We start from the raw sequence: 23821 nt of genomic DNA on the forward strand, positions 1-23821 counted from the left end.
AAGTGGTTGGCGCAGAGCCTGGGAATGCAGCTCAAGTGGGCCTCTAAGGACTCAACACGATGGTGGGCATTCTTAACTTGGAGGCCCCGTCTCGAGTATCCCTGATATTAAACAAAACCAGTGGGCAAGATTGCTAAGGGCCTGTGGCAGACACCCGCTTCCATTCTGCCCACAGATAAGAGTGCTGAATGGTGGTACTTTGTCCATCAAACAGGTGCATCACACTCGCCATCGAGCTTGATTGTGGTGCAGGCTACTAACCACCACAAATGTCCAACCTGTTCCCACCCCCAAGAATAGGGAGTCCAAGTGGTCGGACCTCTTGGGCCATAAGACCTGTGCCTCTGGGGGTCTCCTCTCCGGATCGCCAACCAGCAGGTGCTTCTGAGCAGATACACCTTCAGCTCTTAAGCAGCGATGGATAAGTTTAGGGAGTTGCTGCCCCAGGACTCCAGGCAGGAATACAAGGCCCTGTCCCATGCAGCACTCCAGGCAGCCTTGGATTCGGCTGTGGTGGCCCATATCATGGCGACTGGCCTGGTCTTACAGAGTGGTGCATGGCTCCAAGTGTCTCGCATCCCACCAGTAGTCTAGAACACCGTTCAGGACCTGCTGTTCAAGGAGGTAGGCCTACTTTCAGAGTGCACTAATACCAGCCTCCATGGGTTGAAGGACTCTAGGATGACCCTCAAGTGTTCTTTGGCATCCATACCCCTGATCCATAGAGACACTGCCTCCCCAGGGACCCCCTTCTCCAGTTCCAGCAGGGAAACAGGCTGGACTTCTCCAGGCATGGAGACTTTAGCAATAACAGAAACAGCAGGTGGCAGTCCTACTCCTTGTCTGACGAGGGGATGGGGTCCCTTGAACTAGCCCCCAAGCAGAACCTTTGAAGGTATGAGCAGGGACAGTGCACCAGCCTAGGGTCAGCGACCATTTACCAACTGTTTATCCCCTTTCCACCATGCCTTGTTGCATATCAGGATGGACCACTAGGTCCTAGGCAGGGTGTGAAGTGGATACTTCATCCCATTTCACATCCCCTCCCCTCCCCACTTGTTCCTCTTCAGGGACCCCTCTCACAAGCATCTCCTAAAGTTGGAGGTGCAACAGCTCCTTGATCTGGGAGCTATGGAAGAGGTTCCAAAGGACTGCAGGGCAAGGGAGGAGTCCTCTTGTTTACTGGTTCCAAAGGCCCAGGGAGGTTTCCGCCCCATCCTGGGCTTGGGGAGCCTTAATGCTTTTATAGTGTAGTCAAAATTCAAGATGGTAATGTTGGCCTCAATTGTTCTGTCACTAGCTGCAGGAGACTGGCACGCTGCCCTCCATCTCAAAGATGCCTATTTCCACATTTCAATCGCACCTCCTCACAGGTGCTTCCTTCGGTTCACAGTGGGCCATGATCATTATCAGTTTATGGCCCTTCCCTTTGGCCTCTCTACAGTTCCAAAGGTGTTCACAAAATGTATGGCGGTGGTCGTCATGTTCCTGAGGAAAAGGAGGGCTCAGATCTACCCCTGCCTAGACAACTGGCTCATAAAGGTTTCCTGCCCTTCCCAGGTTTTGGAGCACATATCCCTTGTCCGGAAGAACTTTCTCAGGCTGGGCCTCACTATAAATAAGGCCAAGTCCACTTTGACCCCTGCCCAAAGGATAGAGTTCGTGGCAACCTATCTGGATGCTCCAGCAAGTTCCTGTGGAAAAAATATTGTGCCTTGAGTCATAGTTTTTCCGTTGAAATACTGATTTATTTCAGTGGCACTCATGTTTCTTTTCTGTAAGATCTGTCTTTTCTATAGTCCCCATACTTCAGACTATAGCTGAAGTAGGAGGAGCTTCATGAAACTCTCAAGCTCTGCTGGAGGAGGGACTAAACTCTGTTGGGCTTAAGAAATGTGAGAGCAGGCTCTCCAAAACATCTGTGTTTGCAGGAGCGGTTGTTCTTTCGTGGACATCAAAGGTTTGTGGGAAAGGCATTTTAGCAGTGTTCACTTAAATAGCTCCAAATGGTGGAATTGGGGTGTGTGAAGAATCTAGGAAAATCAGTACTCTCCAATCATCTAGGAAAATAAATTGTAAAAAATTTGCATGGCAAGTAAGGAATTAAATAAGCTTTTACTATGTCCCTTTGAGCATATGTATCATAGCATATTTATCATACATAGTATCTCAAGTGCAGTGTCATTTGTTATAGTATTCATGTACTCTCTGTATGCTTTACAGTCCTTGAAATTCATTTACATGAAAAACACACTAATTTACATGAAAAATTACACTAAACTAATCATAAAAACATAGAGCTGGGAAAGGCCTCAAACCATGTAGCCAAATTCCCTCCCCATACTGATATATAACCAAGTATACCTACTCCATCTCTGACAGATGTATTTAATCTTTTCTTAAAACCTTTAATGACAGGGATTTCGCAATATACCTTGGAAGCCTATTCTAATATCTAACTATCCTTATAGTTTTTTCCTAATATCTAATCTAAATCTCCCTTGCTGCAGATTAAACCAAGTTCTACTTGTCTGACCTTCTCTACTGTTCATTACTGTTCTCCTCCTGAAAGCTCTTAACATATTTTAAGACTTATCACGTTCTCCCTTCTGTTGTCTTAAGACTCGTTTTTAATCTTACCTCATAAACCAGATTTTTTTTTAAACCCTTCATTTTTATTGCCCTCCTCTGGACTCTTCAATTTGTCCACCTTTTTCCTAAAGGCATGCAAAACTGATCACTGTACTCCAGATGAGGCATAATTAGTGCTAATGAGTGGACAATTACTTACTATGTCTGTCTTTGAACACTCTGTTAATACATCACAGAATGATACTAAATATTTTTGCAACTGCATCACATTTTGTTTCTCATTGTTTTGGACTCCTACTCAGCTTGTGAACCACTGTTATCCCACATCCAGTTATTCCCCATTTTGTGTTTGTGCATTTGATTTTTTTCCTAAGTGAAACACTTTGCATTTGTCTTTACTGAATTTCATCTTGTTTTAGGACCAATCCTCCAATTTGTCAGTCTTTTTGAATTCTAATGTTGTCCTATGACATATTTTTAACTCTTCCTAGCTTGGTGTCATTTGCACACTTTATAAACATACTCTACTCCGCTAACCAGAGAGACCCATATGGGACCCAGCTAGATAACCCCCCTCTGTTTGACAGCAAACAATTGGTAAATAATTGGAGTATGGTCTGTGGAAACCATTTCATATTTAGCTAGAAGACATTCTGTATAACAAAACCATTTCAGTTTCTTGCTTCTGCACGTACGCCAGCGAGTAACTGACCTTCACCAATGTGGAAAAAAGCCAGTAAGATGGGCTGTTGGAATGCGTTAATGAAGTATTCTGAGTCGAAACTCTCACTCCCTAAAACCTGTTTCTTTCATTGCTGATAATAGTTTCTTTTGAAGTTCGCTTTGATTTCTTGCCCTGACGTCAGACTTGTTTGGTTAAGGGTATAAAATACTAGGATTGATTGTGCTGAACAGCCTTACTGGGCCCGGCTCTGCTGGGGTCACGTTTGGCTCACTTTGTGCCTTATTGATCAATAAAGTTGTTTCTTAGCCGCCTAAATACATGGAAGTCTTTTGCTTCAACAGGTCTTTCAATTGGTTTTTCTCTTGCCTTGTAGTAATTTTATCTAGATAACATTTCCCTAGTTTGCTTAGAAATGTCATGTTGGGATTGTGTCAAAAGCCTTACTAAAATCAAGGTCTAGTGTAGCAACTGCTTACCCCATATTCACTAGGCCAGTGACCCCATCAGAGGAGGAAATTAGGGTGTTTTGGCATGTTGGGCTCTTCACAAATCCATGCTTGCTTTTTAAACATGAATAAACACTTAGGGTATGTCTACACTAGCCCCCTAGTTGGAACTAGAGAGGCTAACGTAGCCATTCGAACTTGCAAATGCTTAGGACTAAGTTCAAATTACCGTTTCACTGCCGTGTGTAGCCGCGGGCAGTTAGTCCGGACAAGTGGTATTTAAAAATGGCAACTGGACGGGAACAGGCAAATAAAGCCTGGGATATTTAAATCCCGGGCTTCATTTGCAAGTTCGAATGCTTACATTAGCCTCCCTAGTTCCAACTAGGGGGCTAGTGTAGACATACCCTTACTCTGTTGTGTACAGTAAATGGATTTTGGTGATGGGAATAATTATTGTTGAAATAAGTGGCTGCCATTATGAATTAATTTTTTTTTTCATTTCAGTGGTAAGAGATTTCCAGGAATATACAGAACCAGGAGAAGATTTTCCAGCTTCTCCACAAAGAAGGAACACATCAATGCAGGAAGACAAAGATGACAGTGTGATTTTACCTTTGGGAGCAGATACGCTAACATGTAACTTAGGCATTCCAGTAGTAGTAGTTTGTACAAAGGTCTGTTTTCAAATTCAGAATTGTTTTTGCATATTTTATTTTAAGTGTCCTGTTCTACGTGGTGGGCAATATTTGGCTCTTCCAAACTGGAAAAAAAGTACTCTGGATTCTAACTACTTTGTTTTTTCTCTGATAAGAATTTAACAAAAAGAGGCTCTTAATTTTAGACATTTTTCTTCCTTGAAATGAATTACTACTTCTCTGAATGTTGGTATGAGTAAACAAAGATATCTAAACATGAGGTGCTGCTATTTGAATCCTCTTACTTCAAATAAATTCAAAACATAATGGCAGTTCTGGAAGGACAGTCAATTGTACTGTATAGAATGTTAAAAATAAGGGTAAAATCATAAATGCTCTGAGGCTTCATAACAATGTTAATTAACAATTGCAGATCAAGCATTCTAAAGTCAGTAAGTTCCAAAGTTTAGATTTTTTTTTTTCCCTGTCTTAGGATATATAAAGATTTTTATGTTGTCAGGTTAGATGTGAAAGATGTAACTAAAAGCAGCTGAAAGTACTTGGTCATAGAGATATCATCGATTTAGAAATTTAAATAAATATTCTGTTAACATCTTTTTCATCCAAGTTATAGTGAATCTTTGAAGTTTGATTTAATCAAGCAAAATTAGTTTAGTATTTAAAGACACTGGTATGAAGAGCCAAACTTTGCAAATAAAACCAAAAAGAAATCAGAATTAAATAGCTATCTCCTCAGACTGATTCATGTTGCTGATGCATCTGTTAATTTAGCAGATTTTTCACCTGTTTGTAATCCCACTATATACAGTAAAACTCCGATGGTCCGGCATCTATCTGTTGGTCCGGTACTCCTGATGGTCCGGCACCATCAGGAACCCGGAAGTGCTCCGGGCAGCCGGACCATTTGAGCTGCTCTGCCCCCAGCTTCCCCGATTCAGCCGCTGCTAAAACTGACCAGCGGCTGAATTGGGGAAGCCGAAGGCAGAGCAGCTGGGGTGCTGCCGGGTAGGTCCCATAGCGCTGCCTCTCGGGGCTGCGGGACCAACCCGGCGGCACCCCAGCTGTCCCCGATTCAGCCGCTGCTGAAACTGACCAGCGGCTGACTCCAGGAAGCCCGAGGCAGAGCTGCTCTGCCCTGGGCTTCCTGGAATCAGCCCCTGATCAGTTTCAGCAGCGGCTGACTTGGGTACACCTGGGACAGAGCAGCTGGGGTGCTGCTGGGTTGGTCTGGCAGCGCCAAAGGTTGGCGCTACCAGACCAACCCAGCAGCGCCCCAGCTGGTCTGTCCCAGGCATCTGGATTCTGTCACTGTTGAAACTGACCAGCGGCTGACTCCAGGAAGCCCGTGGCAGAGCAACTCTGCCTCGGGCTTCCTGGAGTCAGCCGCTGGTCAGTTTCAGCAGCGGCTGACTTGGGGACACCTGGGGCAGAGCAGCTGGGGGGGCTGCCGGGTTAGTCCAGTAGCGCCGAGGGTCGGCGCTACCGGACCAACCTGGCAGCACTCCAACTGTTCTGCTGCAGGCGTCCCCGATTCAGCCGCTGCTGAAACTGACCAGCAGCTGCTGAATCGGGGACGCCTGGGGCAGAGCCAGACTATCGGAAGGGGGGGCTATACGGGGTCTGAGGTGGCACCCGCCTAGACTCCTTATAGCCCCCCCTTCTGATAGTCTGGCAAATCTGATAATCCGGCACCCCCTGGGTCCTAAAGGTGCCAGATTATCGGAAGTTTACTGTATAATGTTAGACAAGCTGCTCCAGATTTTCTGGTAGACACAGCCACCCTCAATGTAGGCATGTACTCAGTGAATTTGCATCTACTGCTTAATTAACATCTACTGATGTTACTAGAGCTTGATTTCTGTGTAGAAGAGGTACGGTGCAGACTAGGAAGTTGAATTCTCATTTAATTAATGATTGGCTCACTTCTCTCACAGAAGGAGATCTGTGATGTGCCTAAATTTTCCCAGATAAATCTGATGTAGTTACAAAAAAATGCCACCATGACCACATCTACAGCCTGATTTAGGCTTTTTTAAAAACAAATTGCAAAAATACAATTCCATCTGTTGAGAAGGGCTTTCCCATCTTCTGACTTTGTTAAAATTGACTTGTCTCACTAAAATAAGTGGCTTCATTTTCCATGTACTCTTGAAATGGAGACAATTATGAAAAACGGAGTTGAGGTCTTTGTCTAGCAATTTGTTTCTGCACTAATGTTTCTCAGTTTGTAGGCTTCTTTTTTTCCCTAACTTTCATCGGTAGTTGGGTAACCCACCTTCTTAGCAAGGTAGATTTGGATATGATTCTTTTGGGATCCATTTTCTTTTGGCCCTTCAATGGCCATGGTCTAAGCAAGATGTATTTTCAGCATGTCAGAGCTCAGGGGATGAAGGAATAAGCTTATCAGAGTGTTACTATCACTTCACCACTTGGCCAGTGCTTTCATATATTTAATCAAAATCTTGTTTCTTTGCTTCTTGTGGTGGTTTTTTCTAGTGGAAAAGCTAAGTAGGAATTTTGTCTGTCTAGGTGTTTTGATGGCTCAAATACACTCTGCCAGGGTGGGAGTAGGGGTTGCTATTGTGGTACCATGTTTTGATTTCAGGATAGGTAGTCTTCCACTGTGTGATTCTTCCACTGCATCTGAAAAATGGCTGTTGGAATCCCCTGCCTTAAGTGTTAGTTATAATTTGTCAGCTGTAGGTTCAAAAAAATCTATCTAATTTTGTTCCATTTGGATGGTTAAATGTCTTTTCTTTTTTTTTTAAAAGAAATTTGCTAACTGGAAGAATAACAACATTATTGATGCTGAATATGCAATATTGCTTGCTTTTTTTTAAACTTGACAGTGTGATGCCATTAGTGTCCTGGAAAAAGAACATGACTACAGAGATGAACACTTTGACTTCATTCAGTCACATATCCGACGGTTTTGTTTACAATGTATCCTTTAAAGTTTGAAATATGTAATAATGACATAGCTGTAATCCTTGTAAGATGCAAATTGAGACCAATGTGTGTGGCTTGAATCAGTTATTCTAGAAACTAGTATGAGTCCCCTCACTGAACCAAGGTCCTTAACGAAGATTCTGTTATATTGGGCCATCTCAGGTTTAACCTTCTTTTATATTGGCTAGTGCTGTGGATTTTTTTTATAGGATGCATCAGGAAGAGAAGCCCAGCATACTGCCTTGTCAATGGCTTCCTAATCTTTTTTTTTTTTTTTTTTAAGGCAACCCTAGGGGTTCTGTGGCCAAATAAAATTAGGAAACCCTGACCTACACGATTAGTCAGATAACTGCAATTTAACATCCCTATTACTGAGTAGAGGTATTTGTTGTGCATGGCCTTTTCAGTTACTAAATGAGTTTATACAATTAAACTAAGTTTCAAATAGCAATTTTCTTTGCATAGTTCCAGCATTTATACAGCTTGCTTTTGGAAACAGTGAACAATGTTCTGAAAAAAATTAGATGTAAACTTAACAGTTAACTTGAGCTAGTAAAACTCCTAATTTTCTTTTAACAAATGTGTTCAGATGGTGCAGCACTTATTTACACTTCAGTAAAGGAAAATAAAAATATTGACTTGGTGTATAGATATATTGTCCAGAAATTATATGGATTTCCTTTCAACGTATCTGCTGTTGTTGTGGAAAAAGATGCAGTATTTATGTAAGTTTATCCTCATTATTAAATACAAATGTATACATCATGAATATCTGCATAGTATAGTGTGTGTATAAGTAGAGCCCTACAAAATTTGTGGTCCATTTGAGTACATTTCACAGTTGTAGGAATTTTAAAATCTTACATGTAATTATTTTAGCTATTTAAATCTGAAATGGTAGTGTTACAATTGTAGGGGTCCAAAAAGGAGTTGGGGGAGGGGCTCACAAAGTTATTGATGGGGATGTTGCATTACGGCTATCCGTATTTCTGTACTGGTGCTGGTGTTGACACTGCCTTCAGTGCAGGGAAACTGGAGAGTGGCAGCTGCTGCTAGTCAGCTCAGCTCTGAAGGCACAGCCGCTGCAGTACAGAAGTAAGGATGGCATGGTGGGGCACTACCACTCTCACTTCTCTGTTGCTACTGCCTTTGGAGCTGGGTGCCCTGCCAATAGCCGCTGCTTGCCAGCAGTACACAAGTAAGGGTGGTATATACTGCTTCCCCCTCCCTTAAATAACTTCGCAATCCTCCATGAAACTCTTTTTGTGTCAGGACCCCCAATTTGAGAAATGCTAGTCTCCTCTGTGAAATCTGTGTAGGAAAAGGTAAAAATGCAAAAGACCAGATTTCACAGAGGGAGGCCAGATTACACAGTTTGTGGTGCATTTTTCATAGCCATGAATTTGGTAGGGCCCTAATAAGTGGTTCTGTAAAGCTATGTACATTGTATTTCAGCATTAATATTCACTACTTTTTTGTGGTGTTACTAATTCACAGTAAGAACAGGCTTTGTTTTTTCTTGATTGTTAATAGTGAAGATTGTTAAGCATTGATTGTTATTTTGAGAGAGGAAGTGTGGAGCCAATTTTTAAAGTAGAATGTTCCACCTGGAAAATATCCCTTCTCCACTATGCCACACTGAGTAAACTAAAAATACTTGATAGCTGACACTGCTGATCACTGACTGGCTGATTGTAGAGGAATGGAGTATTAAAACTTTTGTTTGGCCTTTCAACAATAGTAATATTTATCCACAGGTTGATATGAGGTATTAGGGACCAACCAAGTGAATATTTAAATTTGAAAGTCAGTGTCTGTTTACCTTCAGTCCTGCAGGATGGGATAACGACAAGAAGATAGGAATATTACATGAAAACTTTCAGACACTAAAAGCAGATGATAGTTTTGAAGATATTATCACAAAACCACCTGTCAGAAAGGTAATTTGATTTCAGTATGTTTCAAGGGAAACCTATTTTGTTTACATGTTAAAATATAACACATGTTGTGACTTAGATGTTAACATTAGAGCATTTCTTTTTTCCTTTGGTTGTCTACCCCATTCCTGTTAACCACAAGACTTTTGTTCATTTCTGGTAACCTTCTGGTAATCTTCCTTAAGTGAGTTCTCCCATTTCCATCCTGCTTCCTCTGGTGGCTTTCAGGAAACTAGCTCTCATTAATTACTGTTTGCATTGTTATAGGGCAGGTCTACACTATGAGATTAAGTCAATCTAAATTAAGCAATTCCAGCTATGTGAATAACGTAGCTGGAATCAATGCAGTTTAGGTTGACTTATTGCAACGTCTGCGCTGTGCTAGGTTAACAGAAGAAACTCTTATCAACGTACTTTATGCTTATCATTCTGGTGGAGTACCAGAGTCAACTGGAGAGTGATCTGCGGTTGATTTAATGGGATAAATCTGTACAGTAATTGAACAGCCCCCCCGGCCTGAGTCCCCATGAGCCAGGGCCAGCTGGCCTGCAAGTGTCTGTCTGCAGTGTAGACATAACAAAGATCTTGCAAATAAATACAAGGTGGAACTGCTATTTTTAGCAAAAGTAGTTAACACATTTCATGGAGTCATTCAAGGTAGAGTGGCTTGCTAACACCCCTTCATCACACTGCTTCTGTAGACTTTCATTGGCGTTTAAAGCAAAAGCATTGCTAAACTATGGCAGCTAAATCATGTTGCTGCCATACTCAAAGATATGTATAGCTTTGTCTACACTACACAGCTTTTAGTGACATGAACACGTTACTAAGTCAGGTAGTGTAGCTGCACTTTGGAGACAAATGCTTGCACCTCCAGTGACTGGTGTTCATGTTGTCTCAATGGGCTGTTTGCAGCAACAATCGCCATGGCAAAGCTTTTGTCTTTTGGGGAGATGGCGATGGTTAGCACTTCTGAAAAGGCAAGTTTTGTCACTCAGTTGCCAGTGTGGACATTGCCTAAATCTTTTGTGCTTGTTTTCTGGTGTGGTTGCTATAAAGGTAGAGCTTTAGTTTCCAAATAGGGCCAAACTTTAGATGTTAATATTTTTTATTACAATATGCCCCCAAAAAGTTTACCGACTCAGATATTTTTTTTCCAAAAGCAGGCAAATTGAATGGAATGCATAGAGCAGGGGTGTCCAAACTTTTTTCAAAGAGGGCCAGATTTGATGAAGTGAACATGCGTGAGGGCCAACCATTTTGCCTGACATTCTTTGAACCATTAAAATTAAATGCAAATTAAGTATTTTATGCAAAGTTTATTGCAAACGGCATACTTTTCATTTCGTCACATGGATGACAAATCTAAACAGGTGTTAAATCACTCTGCCTTTCATATCTGAAGGCCAGATGAAAAAAAAATCCAGGAAGCTGAAATATATGTCAGGAACATTGTAAAGTACATTACAGGCAGTCCCCGGGTTACGTACAAGATAGGGACTGTAGGTTTGTTCTTAAGTTGAATCTGTATGTAAGTCGGAACTGGCGTCCAGATTCAGCCGCTGCTGAAACTGACCGCCAGTTCTGACTTACATACAGATTCAACTTAAGAACCCCAAGCTTCCCCAAGTCAGCTGCTGCTGAAACTGATCAGCAGCTGATTCCAGGAAGCCTAGGGCAGAGCAACTCTGCCTGGGGCTTCCTGTAGTCAGCGCTGGTCAGTTTCAGCAGCAGCTGACTTGGGGACGCCTGGGGCAGAGCAGCTGGGGTGCTGCTGGGTTGCTCCAGTAGCACCGCTCCTCAGCGCTACTGGCCCAACCCAGCAGCACCCCAGCTGCTCTGCCCCAGGCGTCCTGATTCAGCCACTGCTGAAACTGACCAGCAGCAGCTGAATCAGGACCTGGGGCAGAGCAGCTGGGGTGCTGCCGGGTTGGTCCAGTAGTGCCCAGAGGGCGCTGCAGGACCAATCGGCAGCGCCCCAGCTGCTCTGCTCCAGGGTCCAAAACAAAAGCCTGGTCTGCTCGGGGGGGGGGGAAGCACACTAGCCGCGTTTCCCCCCCCCCCCCCAGCAGACCAGGGATACGGGAGCAGAGCCGCAGCGGGGTGCCGCGCCTCTGAGGCTTTGCTCTGGCAAAGCCTCAGAAGCGGGGGAACCCGCCCACGGCTGCGGCTTCAGTCGCGGTGCCTGTGGTCTGCTGGGGACCGTCCCCAGCAGACCACAGGCACCGTGACTGAAGCGGCAGCAGCGGGCGGGTTCCCCCGCTTCTGAGGCTTTGCCAAAGCAAAGTCTCAGAAGCGCGGGGAACCGCAGCTGCTGCCGCTTCAGTCGCGGTGCCTGTGGTCTGCTGGGGACGGTCCCCAGCAGACGACAGGCACCGCGACTGAAGCGGCAGCAGCGGGCGGGTTCCCCCGCTTCTGAGGCTTTGCCAGAGCAAAGCCTCAGAAGCGCGGGAACCCGCAGCTGCTGCTGCTTCAGTCCCCATGCCTGTGGTCTGCTGGGGACCGTCCCCAGCAGACCACAGGCACCGCGACTGAAGCGGCAGCAGCGGCGGGTTCCCGCGCTTCTGAGGCTTTGCTCTGGCAAAGCCTCAGAAGCGCGGGAACCCGCCCGGTGCTCCTGGTCTGCTGGAGACGGTCTCCAGCAGACCAGGGGCACCGGAGCAGCTTACGAACGGGGCTTTCTCGCCCCGGAGCTCGCAGGTAGCAATCCGCTACCTCGACCTCCGGGGCGAGAAAGCCCCGTTCGCAAGTGCGGATCCGACATAAGTCGGATCCGTGTAAGTCGGGGACTGCCTGTGCATATTATTGGTAATAAAGGTTGTCTGTCAACTTTTAAGTTCAAAAAATATGAACAGGAACATAACACCAAGTATACATGTTGTGTCAAATATATTTATAACTGATTTAGACCAACTGACATTAACTGAGATTTTACAATGTATTCATCTCAATACATATGGATTCGTTGGGGGCCATAAAAGATAGATATTGCCAAATTACCTGTGGGGCCATATTAAACCAGAACACGGGCCGCAATTGGCCCGCGGGCCAGACTTTGGACATGCCCGGCATAGAGTATAATAAAATGCAACATTAAAACCTCTAACTTAAGTAGGCCTGTTGTGCCCTTTTCCATTGTGCCAGTTTACACTGTATGAAAGTGTTAAGAAATCACAGCCTCCAATAACCTCTAATACTTAAGTGGTATCTTTGCATCCATTATTTTTATGAAGATAAAATGTATGAAAATTATTAATCTTTTTCCCTCACTCTTCTTAAAATTTCTTTTTGTTGAGTTTTTGAGCGGTAGCTATAAATGTAGCTAGAAGCCTACCTGCTATATTTAACAGCAAAGCGGAGGCAGACTGACTTCTGTTAGACTTAGCTTCTCATTCTGTTCTTCTGTTCTGTTCTGATTTCTATTCTTCTAATAGGAAAACTCAGACAGGAATGTGAAATCAGTCCCATATTTTTTCAAATTAAAATTGTAATGGTATCCACTAGTCTCTGATGGGGATGAAAACAACTAGTCGATTACCCGATAAGCGTAGGCCTGTTCAGGTAGTCGAGTCACTACTCACTTCCTTACCCCCTGTGCTTACTGCCTCTATATCAGAGGCAGCTGGGGAGGGAGCAGGAACTGGTACTGGGGGGAGCCAGCTTTAGTTCCGCCAGCACCATCTCCATGGCAGGGGAGAGGAAGCAGAACTACAGTGAGGGACCCAGAGTGAGCTGGGACTGCTTCAGTCCTGGCTGGCAACCGGTCCCCAACCGCTGCACCTCTGCCTTTTAAATGTAGTAAGAGCCTGGTGGCTCTTACTACGTTTAAAAGGCAGAGGCACAGTGGTCCCAGAGCCAGTGCAAGCTGGGACTGCTTAGTCCTGGCTCACATAACCCTGGGAGCTAACCCTGCTGCAGCTCTGCAGTTTAAATGTAGTAGGAACGGGGATGCATGCATGCCTGGCTCCTACTATATTTATACTGCAGAGCGACAGTGTGGGGTAGTGAGCACCCTTCCCTTATTGACTAATTGAGTATTCGATGGAAATTCCATCGACTACTTGATTAGCTAATTAAACACTACTTGACATCTGCAGTCTCTTTGCATCTTTGCCACATAGCAGCTTTGACTGTGAGCATGCATTCATACTTCAGATGGGAACATTATATTTAAGTGTTTTCCTCTGTCACTGCAAGTGCAGAATGTTGTAGCTGCATCTAACTTCTGCATTTTTGGAAAGCTAAATTGCATTGATTTCTGAATTAAAATTCATCCTGTACTAACAGGATTTAAAATATCTTTACAATTTTCTTTTAAATTAAAATCTTAACTGTTCTATGTTGCCAATATTCTGTAGTAGAAACAAATGGTTTAAAACCGCATTTAAAACCAAATGTAGGAAAATAAAGCCAAAAAACCAGGAATTAAGTGGATAAATATATTTCATGTGCAATATATACAGCAAACTTTCTGCGCTTAGAACATTTTACAGATACTTTTGTCTCAGTTGTTCAAGGAGATGCTATGAGCAAAGGACCAATAAGGCATGAGGGGAACTGAAGACTAGTACTTCTGACTCTTACCTTACCACGGTACTACAACTTCCCACTGAATAATCTAATTACAAATACTTGATGGGAAAAGAGGTGCACAATCCTGTACAAGCCCAGATATGTAGTAATGGTGTAATATACCAAGTGCTAAAGAAAACAATTTTCCTCTTTCAACATGCATATATAGACTTCAAGCCTGATTGTCAGTAAAACTGTACTTGCTTTAAGACACCTTTTGTACTGCCAGAAGATTTGTTGTATGGAAGGGCTTATCTTGTGATTGACGCATAGTTCCGGGACTCAAGTTTTCTGGGTTTAATTTCTAGCTCTACCATTAGATGTGACCTTGGGACAGTCTCATCTTTTTTTTCCCCCTTTTTTCTAGATCACAAGGGTGTTTTGAGGATAAAATTTGTTATTTGTGATGCTCTTGGAAGATGAAGAAGGTAGAGCAAAAAGGGCCTCTGCGGGTTGATCCAGCCCACAAAGGACCTGCCACTCCCCCATCCCCAGGCCAATCAGGGCCTAGGGACTGGGGAGCATGTAGCACTTAGAGTCAACCAGGAGAGTTGACTAAGTGCCACGTGCCCACGGGTAGGGAGCAAAAGACTTTGTGCGCTCCTCCCACCCCCAGGTTAGTCAGGATGGTGGCACATCAGTACCAGCTAGTCTCCAGACATGCATTGTGAGGTTCTTTAGTCTAAATCAAATTAGCAAGTTTGTTGAACAGTCTGAGAATTACATGACTTAATAATCACGCCCTGTAAACTGAACATGTTTGCACTAAGTATGTAACAATGGCTTTTGTAGAGCATGACTAAACTATTAGTTGTAATAAAAATGTTAACTAAATAGAACTAAATGTTAACTAAATAGACACTTCAACAATGTCGCTTTTCAAATAAATGCTGAGAAGTTGATTAGCTAACATGTGAAGATGATTACCTTATGGTGGCATCGTGTCAACAATTAGAGCATGTGTAAAGTACCAGCAAAGTTGTAGGTTGAAGACTGTGTGTTCAGTCCATTTCATGCATTTTTGGTGCTTCATATTAATCTGTAAATAGAAAAAGACAACTAGTTTTTAAATGTGTCTCAAACATTTTGAACTGTTCTTTGTATTGCAGTTTGTGCATGAAAAAGAAATAGTAGCAGAAGATGATCAAGTGTTTCTTATGAAGCAGCAGGTAGAGTTACTTTGCATTTGTATGATAGACAATTAGTTATATTTAAAGATGTGGTGGTCAATAAACTGTGTTTTATTTTTGAGCCTGTTACAACAAATACAAACTAATGTCTACAATATTTTGTTTTCCAGTCTCTATTAGCAAAACAGCCACCTACTGCAGCTGGAAGGCCAGTGGTTAGTAAAGTTCTTAAATACTAAAACTGTGAAAACTCTGTGTTCTTCAGTTTTGATTAATATAATAGCATGTTTGGGTGAAAAGATTGCTGACTTCAGTGCTAAGAGCACTTGTGATCTATAAATGTTTTCTTACTGCTTTTCTACAGTTTTCTTATTTCTGTAAAAACACTTAAGCCCGAAATGAAATTGAGCTCCGAAGTTTGCATGCGTTGAGATGTTGTGGTATAGACCTAGATTTTAGATGGATTTCTGGAACTAGTAGATAAAATGCTCAGCAGTGAAACTCTTGTTACTTGTTTAAGGTCAAACTTAAAAAAATAAGACCTCTCCTGTAACCTTTTTTTAAGCAACAATTCAGTAATATGACCTACTAAGTTGTTTTTGTGAGGTAATTAAATTAATATAACTTTCCATGCTGTTTGCTGTAATACAAATTCTTTTATCCACCATATTTGCCACAAGTTACCTTCGTACGAAGGAGAGCTGAGTGTAGCTTCTCCATGAACTAGTGAATAGTTTCCAAAACAGCCAGAGCTTTAATATCAAGTCATCAGATGTTTCCTTTCTCCCAGTCTTGTCATGGGGGAGAACCTCTGCCGTGTCTCCTGTTGTTGGACTGCAGTTCTAAGTTGCAATACTTTTTTCTCACACACTTATTTCTCTAAAAATATACGTTTCATGGTATTTCATGATTTCTCATTTTAAATGGACTTTTTGCCATGAGTATTGCATTGAATTCCATGATCGATATTAAATGTACCTCTTTTGAAAATGGGGGAGAAAATAGGAAAATGTAATTGAATAATTCTGTTTATCTAGATTAATAGGATACATACCTTATTTCTGGAAGTTGAGTGCACATAATAGATTGACTATAAAATCTTTTACTTTTGTGTAGGATGCTTCACCAAGAGTTCCTGGAGGCTCCCCTAGGACTCCAAATAGATCAGTAACATCCAATGCGGCCAGTGTCACACCCATCCCTACTGGCTCAAAAAAAATTGATCCAAATATGAAAGGTATATTTCTTATGCAGGGGAAAATGTGATGTTAAGCAAGCTGCTTTTGACTGCTACTTGAAATACTTTTGTGGTGGTATACTGACATAATTGGTGTAAGAGACTAGATGGGTGAGGTGATATTTTCTGTTAACAAAAGAATGGCCATACTGGGTCAGACCAAAGGTCCATCCAGCTCAGTATCCTGTCTGCCGACAGTGGCCAATGCCAGGTGCCCCAGAGGGTGTGAACCAAACTGGTAATGATCAAGTGATTTCTCTCCTGTCATCTATCTCCACCCTGTGACAAACAGAGGCTAGGGACACCATTCCTTACCCATCCTGGCTAATAGCCATTAATGGACTTTACCTCCATGAATTTATCTAATTCTCCTGTTATAGTCCTAGTCTTCACAACCTCTGCAGGCAAGGAGTTCCACAGGTTGACTATGTGCTGTGTGAAGAAGAACTTCCTTTTATTTGTTTTAAACCTGCTGCCCATTAGTTTCATTTGGTGGCCCCTAGTTCTTATATTATTGGCACAAATAAATACCTTTTTCTTATTCACTTTCTCCACACCATTCATGATTTGATATACCTCTGTCATGTCACCACCTTTAGTCTCCTCTTTTTCCCAGCTGAAAAGTCCCAGTCTCTTTAATCTCTCCTCATATGGGACCTGTTCCAAACCCCTAATCATTTTAGTTGCCCTTCTCTGAACCTTTTCTAATGCCAGTATAACTTTTTTGAGACGAGGAGACCACATCTGTATGCAGTATTCAAGATGTGGGTGTACCATGGATTTATATAAGAGCAATAAGATCTTCTCTGGCTTATTCCTATCCCTTTTTTTTATGATTCCTAACATTCTGTTTGCTTTTTTGACTGCCGCTGCACACTGAGTGGACATCTTCAGAGAACTATCCACGATGACTCCAAGATCTCTTTCCTGATTAGTTGTAGCTAAATTAGCCCCCATCATATTGTATGTATAGTTGGGGTTATTTTTTTCCAATGTGCATTACTTTACATTTATCCACATTACATTTCATTTGCAATTTTGTTGGCCAATCACTTAATTTTGTGAGATCTTTCTAAAGTTCTTCACTGTCTGCTTTGGTCTTAGCTATCTTGAGTAATTTAGTATCGTCTGCAAACTTTGCCATGTCACTGTTTACCCCTTTTTCCAGATCATTTAGGAATAAGTTGAATAGGATTGGTTTTAGGACTGACCCTTGAGGAACACCACTAGTTACCTTTGTTGTTGGAAAAGACAAACTTTTAATCCACAGAGTTCTTCTTTGGGTCTAAAGAAGGAAACCAGAGTATAAGTAAAGGGTGGGACACATTGTTGAGCATGAAGGGGTCACAAAAGTTGTGGGAGACCATGTAAAATGAAGTGGGCTATTGACACCTCTGAAGTTGTAGGATAACGGAGGGTTAGTAGGCAGAAGGATGGGTTACAGCTATTGTGGTAAGCCACAAAAATGTCTTTATTAAATCCTTGGATTTTTGTTATCCAGCACAGTTGTGAATTTAAGTTATCAGGCTCATCTTTTGAAGGTGTAGTGCACTCTGGGCAGCAGTGTGGGGAAGCAGAGTGACGCAGCCCTAGCCTACTCAGCTCCCCCTGTTCTGGGCTATATCACTCCACTTCCTGCTCTCTCCCCTGAGCAATGCAGCCGAGAACCTGCTACAGCCAGTGAGTGCAGGAGGCGGGGGCTGACCCCGTTTCCAATATCAGACTCCCACTAGTCCTTTAGGCCAGTGTTTCTCAACCATTTTTTTTTTTTAATAAAGTACCCCTTTTAAAAAAAAATAAGTACCCACAGTACCTACAGTTTTCAGACACACAACATTTTCTTTTTCTACCATTGCAACACATTTGTTTAAACAACTTAATCATAGCTGGGCAGGCAATGAAATTTTTGCATGCAAAAAGTACAAAAATAATAGCACTGTAAAACTTTAAAAAAAAAATCAGTTTTCTCCAAATTTCAGTTGTGTTGGCATACCCCCCCAGACTTCTCTCGAGTACCCCTGAGAATACTCGTACCACTCGTTGAGAAACACTGCTTTAGGCTATGTGGCTTGAGGAAGAGGTGGGGAGGGGACAGAGTGGCCTGGGGCAGAAAGGGGGTTGTTCCTGCCCTTCCCCTGAGCTAGGAGTGTGGTAGGGAGGAGTCACATGGGGAGGCAGTCATATGGCTGGTGCCCCACCATGTTTCTCCTCAGCATCACCTCTGGCAGAGTGAATTTGTCGTATCATTTTTCTGTTTAAGTTCATTCAAGAGTATAGTGGTTGTCTGGTTTTGCTCACATAGTTGTATCTTAAGGGCATCAAATGCTTCAGTATGTCAATAGGCATGTGTAGAAGCTGTGGCTCTTGAAAGGTATGGTGTGGAAGGGAATATTGATCATTGTAACCGTGGAGTTATGACTATAGGTTTTTCATCTGTTATTTTGGTAGGGTCTGGTGTTTCTCAGAGTTGGTGTGTTTTTTGTCTTGCTTCTGATAAGCTTAGGGACATTGAGGAGCTGCCTGAAGGTAAGAATTGGGAATTAGGAAAGATTTCTTTAGGTTGTAGTTACAATTTGTAATTGCTGGATGATATCCTATATGTGGTGTGGGTTCTAGTGTGGGGTGATAAGTGACAACTAGGAGTATGCAGTTGGTGGGTTTCTTTTCCTGCACTGATGCAGGTTCTTGTGGGTGGTTTTCGTGGTCCATCCCATGATGCAATCTATTTTTTTCTCCTCTAGAGGCACATCCTTGTTTGGTGAAAGTAAGTATGTTAAACTGTCCATCTTGGATCTTCTCTTCGGAGCTGTAGATAGCAGATTTCTGGGTGGGTCCAAGGTCCAAGGTGTTTGGATTTGCAGGGACAAATATGGTGGTGTGTTTGTTTCTTATATAGTAGTCTGTAGGAGTCTGAAGCTGATTGTGGTGTCCAGGAGATTGATGCTGGTGTGGGGATGTACTTAGAGTTTGGATCAGTGGAATTTGTTGAAGTAGTGGGAAAATCTTTGAGGAGTCTGTTATCTGTCAGAGGATGAAAATATAATTGATGTATATTGTTGTGTTCTGATGCATTATTAAAGAAATGTTCCTTGACACATGAGGAAGTTAGAATATTAGAGAGGCATCCTATTACCTATGCCTGTTCACATGGTTTGGACAAAGTGTTTTATTGAATGTAAGAAATTCATGATGGTGAAGGTAAAATGAGATCATCGGTATGTTTGGGATAAATTTCTGGACTTGGTGGTCTATCATCATATAGATACATTACTGGCTCTCTGTCTCAAATATCTCACTTGTATTTAGCTTGAACTCTTGGGGTTTCCTTTCTCCAGATCTGAAGTAGAGCTCAATGATGCTTAAAACCTTATATCTTCCATCAGCAGAAGTTGGTTCAATAAAAGATAGTATCTCACCCACCATTGGCAGTCTTGTATTCTGGGATCAACCCAATACTACAGCACTGCAAACTGTGTGTAGTCAGCATTTATTTAGAAAATGTATATGTAAAAATATCTTTCTCCTTTTTTTGATGTAGCTGGAGCCACAAGTGAAGGTGTCCTAGCTAACTTCTTCAACAGTTTGCTGAGTAAAAAAACTGGCTCCCCAGGCAGTCCTGGCGTTGGTGGTGGCAGTCCTGGAGGAGGAGGTAGTGGAGGAGGTGGCAGCAGTTTACCACCATCAGCAAAAAAGTCAGGTATGATTAATCAAAGCATCATTTGAAATCTCATTTGCACAAGGAATATTTTTCACATACCATGCAATATTTGTTATAATGCAATTAGAAATGTCAGGATTTTTTACCCACACCCACCTTAAATGTATACATTATTCCGTGTTTCAGTGATGTGGTAAAATCTGTGAGAAGCTGGCAACGGGAAGCCAAGCTGAAATCATAGTAGATGTCAAAAGATGTTCTAGGTATATTGCGAGTCTCTGAATTTTTTGGGGGAAAGTCATGTTAATATTATTCAATCATTTCAGTTAGATATTATGTTCCCTATCTGGTAGCTTTTAACACTTTCGTTTTCTTTCTATTTGTTGCTTTCCAGTATTTCCGTGCTAAATCAGAGCTTTGAACAAATACAGACCAAGAGACTCTAGCACAGTGGTTCCCAAACTTTTTGGCATCATGCCCCCCTTTTTGATTTTTGAAAAGCCCTCACACGCTGCCCCCCACCCCCCAAATAGCAGCAAAACTTGTTGAGCAAAAAAGGAACTGAACAGGGCAGCAAAACTTGATTGGGGCTGGGGGGAGGAGGAGGCTGGGTTGCCTCGTGCCCCCCTGGAATTTCTTCACATCCCTCCGGGGGGCACACACCCCCAGTTCGGGAACCCATGCTAGCATTTTGACAGGCGAATGACAAGGATAAGTAATATGAATGCTTATCAAATGGGTCCCTTCTTTTGTTCCTCATCACCTGGATTTCTCCCTTCAAAAAGGGAAGATGGAGAGCAAAAAGGCCCTTCAAGCCAATTGCTGGATCAACCCTGTGTTGTGAGCAGATGGAGAAAGCATGCTACATCCCATTTATCATGCCTGTAATACACCTAGCATGCACACACAAGTGTTCTTAGTGTATTGAGCAGGCTCTTAGTGCTGTATTTTTATTCTTTACATGTATGGGTTGTCTTTTAAGATTCTAAGCTTTCTGGAGCGTGAGCTCTTTATACGTTTGTACAGCATTTGACACAATGGAGATCTACCTGGCTGGAACCTCTGAAGTACCACTAAAAGTCCTACTCTTCCCATTCACCAAATGCTAGGATTTTAAAAGACTCTGGGCTTCATGTCTCCACATATGTGAATCATTAAGGCCTGTATCATCACTGAATAAGCTATTTTCTGGGCTTACTGCAGAGAATATAGGGGGAAGATTCAGAATAGGCACACAGATGTCATCTATAGCTTCTGCATAGTTTGGAAATCTTGGGTTTTTTTTAAATCCCTCAGTGATCATTGAACATTGGTTTCTTTGATCACACAACCCTCTCTGTGAAGTATTATAGCACAAATCTCCAACACTGTGGTCTTACTGACTTCAGTCTGGGCCATATTGATGAGGAATTATCTGGAGTAGCCAGCTTCTCTAGGGCTGCTCTAGCTCCCAGGCCAGGCCCCTTCCTGCTTCCCAGCAGTGCAGCTCCTCCCCTGTGGCTGGGAACCTGGGATGGGGCTAATGGAGGACTTCTGGTGCTGAAGGGAGACCAGCCACCTCTAGCACGCTGGCTCTGAGGCTAGGGGAGTCCAGTACCTGGCACACGGGAACAGGGGCCAGTGTGGGGGAGAGCAGAGCCCTGGCCAAGGCTGGTGGCAAAGAACGTAGACCCCAGCCAGGCTGGGGGCCAGGAGTGCATCCCTGGTTGGGGCTGGTGCTGTAGGAAGTGCAGCCTCAGTCAGGGCTAATGTGGTGTAGGAGCTCAGTCCCAGCTGGGGCTGGTGTCAGCTGGATGTGCAGCTCAGACCGGCACCATGGGGGAGGGGCGCAGCCTTGGCTGGAGGCAGCCCGGACTGTTCCCTGTCCAGGGCTGGAATGATGGGGGACGCAGCCCTGGCTGGGCCTGGCACATTGTGGGGCTGGGGGCAGTGGCAGGAAGCGCAGAGCCTACAGTGGGTAGGGAGCCTTGACCTCCCCTCATCTGGCAAACTCCATTGTTTAGGACCATTCAGATCCTGAGGGTGCCAGACGAGGGAGGTCCAACCTGTAATCCTGTGGCACCTTAGAGACTAACAAAAATTCTATAGTATCATGAGCTTTCGTGGGTAAAACAAACCTTATGAGTTCCAGCTCATCTGATGAAGTGTTTTGGGATACTTATAATAAGTGAACTGATTTATAGAAAGATGACTAATTATGGCCACATAACTGCTTGAAATATATCAGTGTATTTTTGTGTGCTTAATGCATATTAATGTTTTGGTATGAGCCCAGCATTTATTGATCAAAATCTTCTAGAAATTAAGAGTGGACTTGTATCAGTTATGTTAGGATTTTATAGGTTTTGGTTTTGAGGCATAGTGTAAGATTTTGAGAGAGCTATTCTAAAAACTTAACTATATTATGTCATTAATGTTCAGCATTTTTGTGGGGAAACAAGTCCTTTCATTTTAACTTTGACAAAGTGGTGTGCACTCTTTTTGTACAGGCCAGAAACCAGTCTTGACTGATGTTCAGGCAGAATTGGACAGAATTTCACGAAAACCTGACATGGTCTCTCCAACACCTGCATCCCCCACAGAAGGCGAAGCATCTTGAAGACACCAAATAAAGCAATTCATTCAGTTTTCTGGGATAATTTAAACTTGCCTCTGCCTCTTCCTTCAGTGACTGGAACTAGACAGCTGAAACACTTTCTGAAAAGGACAAACATTTGATGTCTTGATTTCATGTGTTGCCCAGCTTTAAAAAAGGGAGCTAATAGAGATGGAAAACTATACCACACCATATAGGACTACTGTTCATGGTGCAGTTTAGAGAATTAACTAATTCCTGGATTTTGTTGGAAAGTCAGTGTAATTGTGTAAAATGGCACATATGTCCACTTAATCATATAATGTTAAAGGGCTGCTTAAAGAATTGGAAAATGATATGCAGCACGGGCACTTCATGTATATTGATCTTCCATCTTATTTTAGTTGAATTTAATACAGGTTAATCTTTGAGGGATAGAACTACTAGTTTTGCTGGAAGAGAGGATAATCAGTTGTTATAACTTTGTGCACCAACAATAAAACTAACCTGAATAAAATTCATCACTTCATTTGGAATATGGCAACAAACCTGTCTGATCTCATTTGAGATTTACACTCCATGAAAAACTTGGGCTAAACTTTCATTCCAGCATAAAACTAAAACATTGGCCAATTTGATAATGTCAGACACTGAAACTATTTGTGTAAAGGAAAAAAACAGAGGTTAATTTAATTAATAAAAAATGTACAGATTATCAGTATCCAGATTTTTTTCTGTATATATGGCTCAGCCTTAATATCCCCTTTTTGTTTCCCAAATTAGTTATGGTTTTAAATCAGACAATAAAACTGTGATCAGTTAATAAAGTATTATCTGCATTCAGATATAAATATATTCATTGCATTTTCTTGTATTAAAATGTATATTAGCTAGCTAATCAAAATACTTAGTGTTTTGCTCTTGATGAACACTAGGTACTTTAAACATTCCTCCCTCTTATCTTTCTCCCTTCTTTGAATAATAGTAAAGCCCAGGTATAGCTTCCCTATAATTTGATAGTTCTGGAAAAAACAGATACGAGTCTTCTGCTCATACAATAAAACACTGTACTAATGTTGCTAAAAGCAAAACTTTAAATTCCAGATATCTGATGCTCTTCTGTCTTTAGTTTAAAAGCCCACTGTATAAAGAAAGAATCCTACTGATGATTTTTCAGTACATTCTGTGCTGTGGAATTATGCAACAAAAATTAGCATTCTATTGGTTATTTCAGCTTTCAATGAACAGTATATGAGAAACACCTGAGATCGTAAACATAATGTGAGTAGTCTCCCACTAAACTCATAGTATACTTAGGTTAGAACAACATTCAAAGATTATCCTGAGTATTTTTATAAACTAATAAGTAGGCGTAAATTTT

At 42.3% G+C, this 23821-nt stretch overlaps 1 protein-coding gene across 1 annotated transcript in view; it reads left to right on the forward strand.

The window, feature by feature from the left end:
• Window positions 1-23295, forward strand: part of DYNC1LI1 (dynein cytoplasmic 1 light intermediate chain 1) — a 46075-nt gene extending 22780 nt beyond the window's left edge. The window contains exons 5-13 of the mRNA XM_075921971.2: window positions 4231-4400; window positions 7232-7325; window positions 7921-8056; window positions 9160-9271; window positions 14950-15009; window positions 15141-15185; window positions 16087-16207; window positions 19746-19904; window positions 22355-23295. Coding sequence (XP_075778086.2) covers window positions 4231-4400; window positions 7232-7325; window positions 7921-8056; window positions 9160-9271; window positions 14950-15009; window positions 15141-15185; window positions 16087-16207; window positions 19746-19904; window positions 22355-22464 — 1007 coding nt within the window. The 3' untranslated portion in view covers window positions 22465-23295. The remainder of the gene's footprint in view (window positions 1-4230; window positions 4401-7231; window positions 7326-7920; window positions 8057-9159; window positions 9272-14949; window positions 15010-15140; window positions 15186-16086; window positions 16208-19745; window positions 19905-22354) is intronic.
• The last annotated feature ends 526 nt before the right edge of the window (window positions 23296-23821 follow it).

This window comes from Pelodiscus sinensis, chromosome 2 (genome assembly GCF_052426305.1).
Source record: "Pelodiscus sinensis isolate ZL-2025 chromosome 2, ASM5242630v1, whole genome shotgun sequence".
Lineage (NCBI taxonomy): Eukaryota > Metazoa > Chordata > Testudines > Trionychidae > Pelodiscus > Pelodiscus sinensis.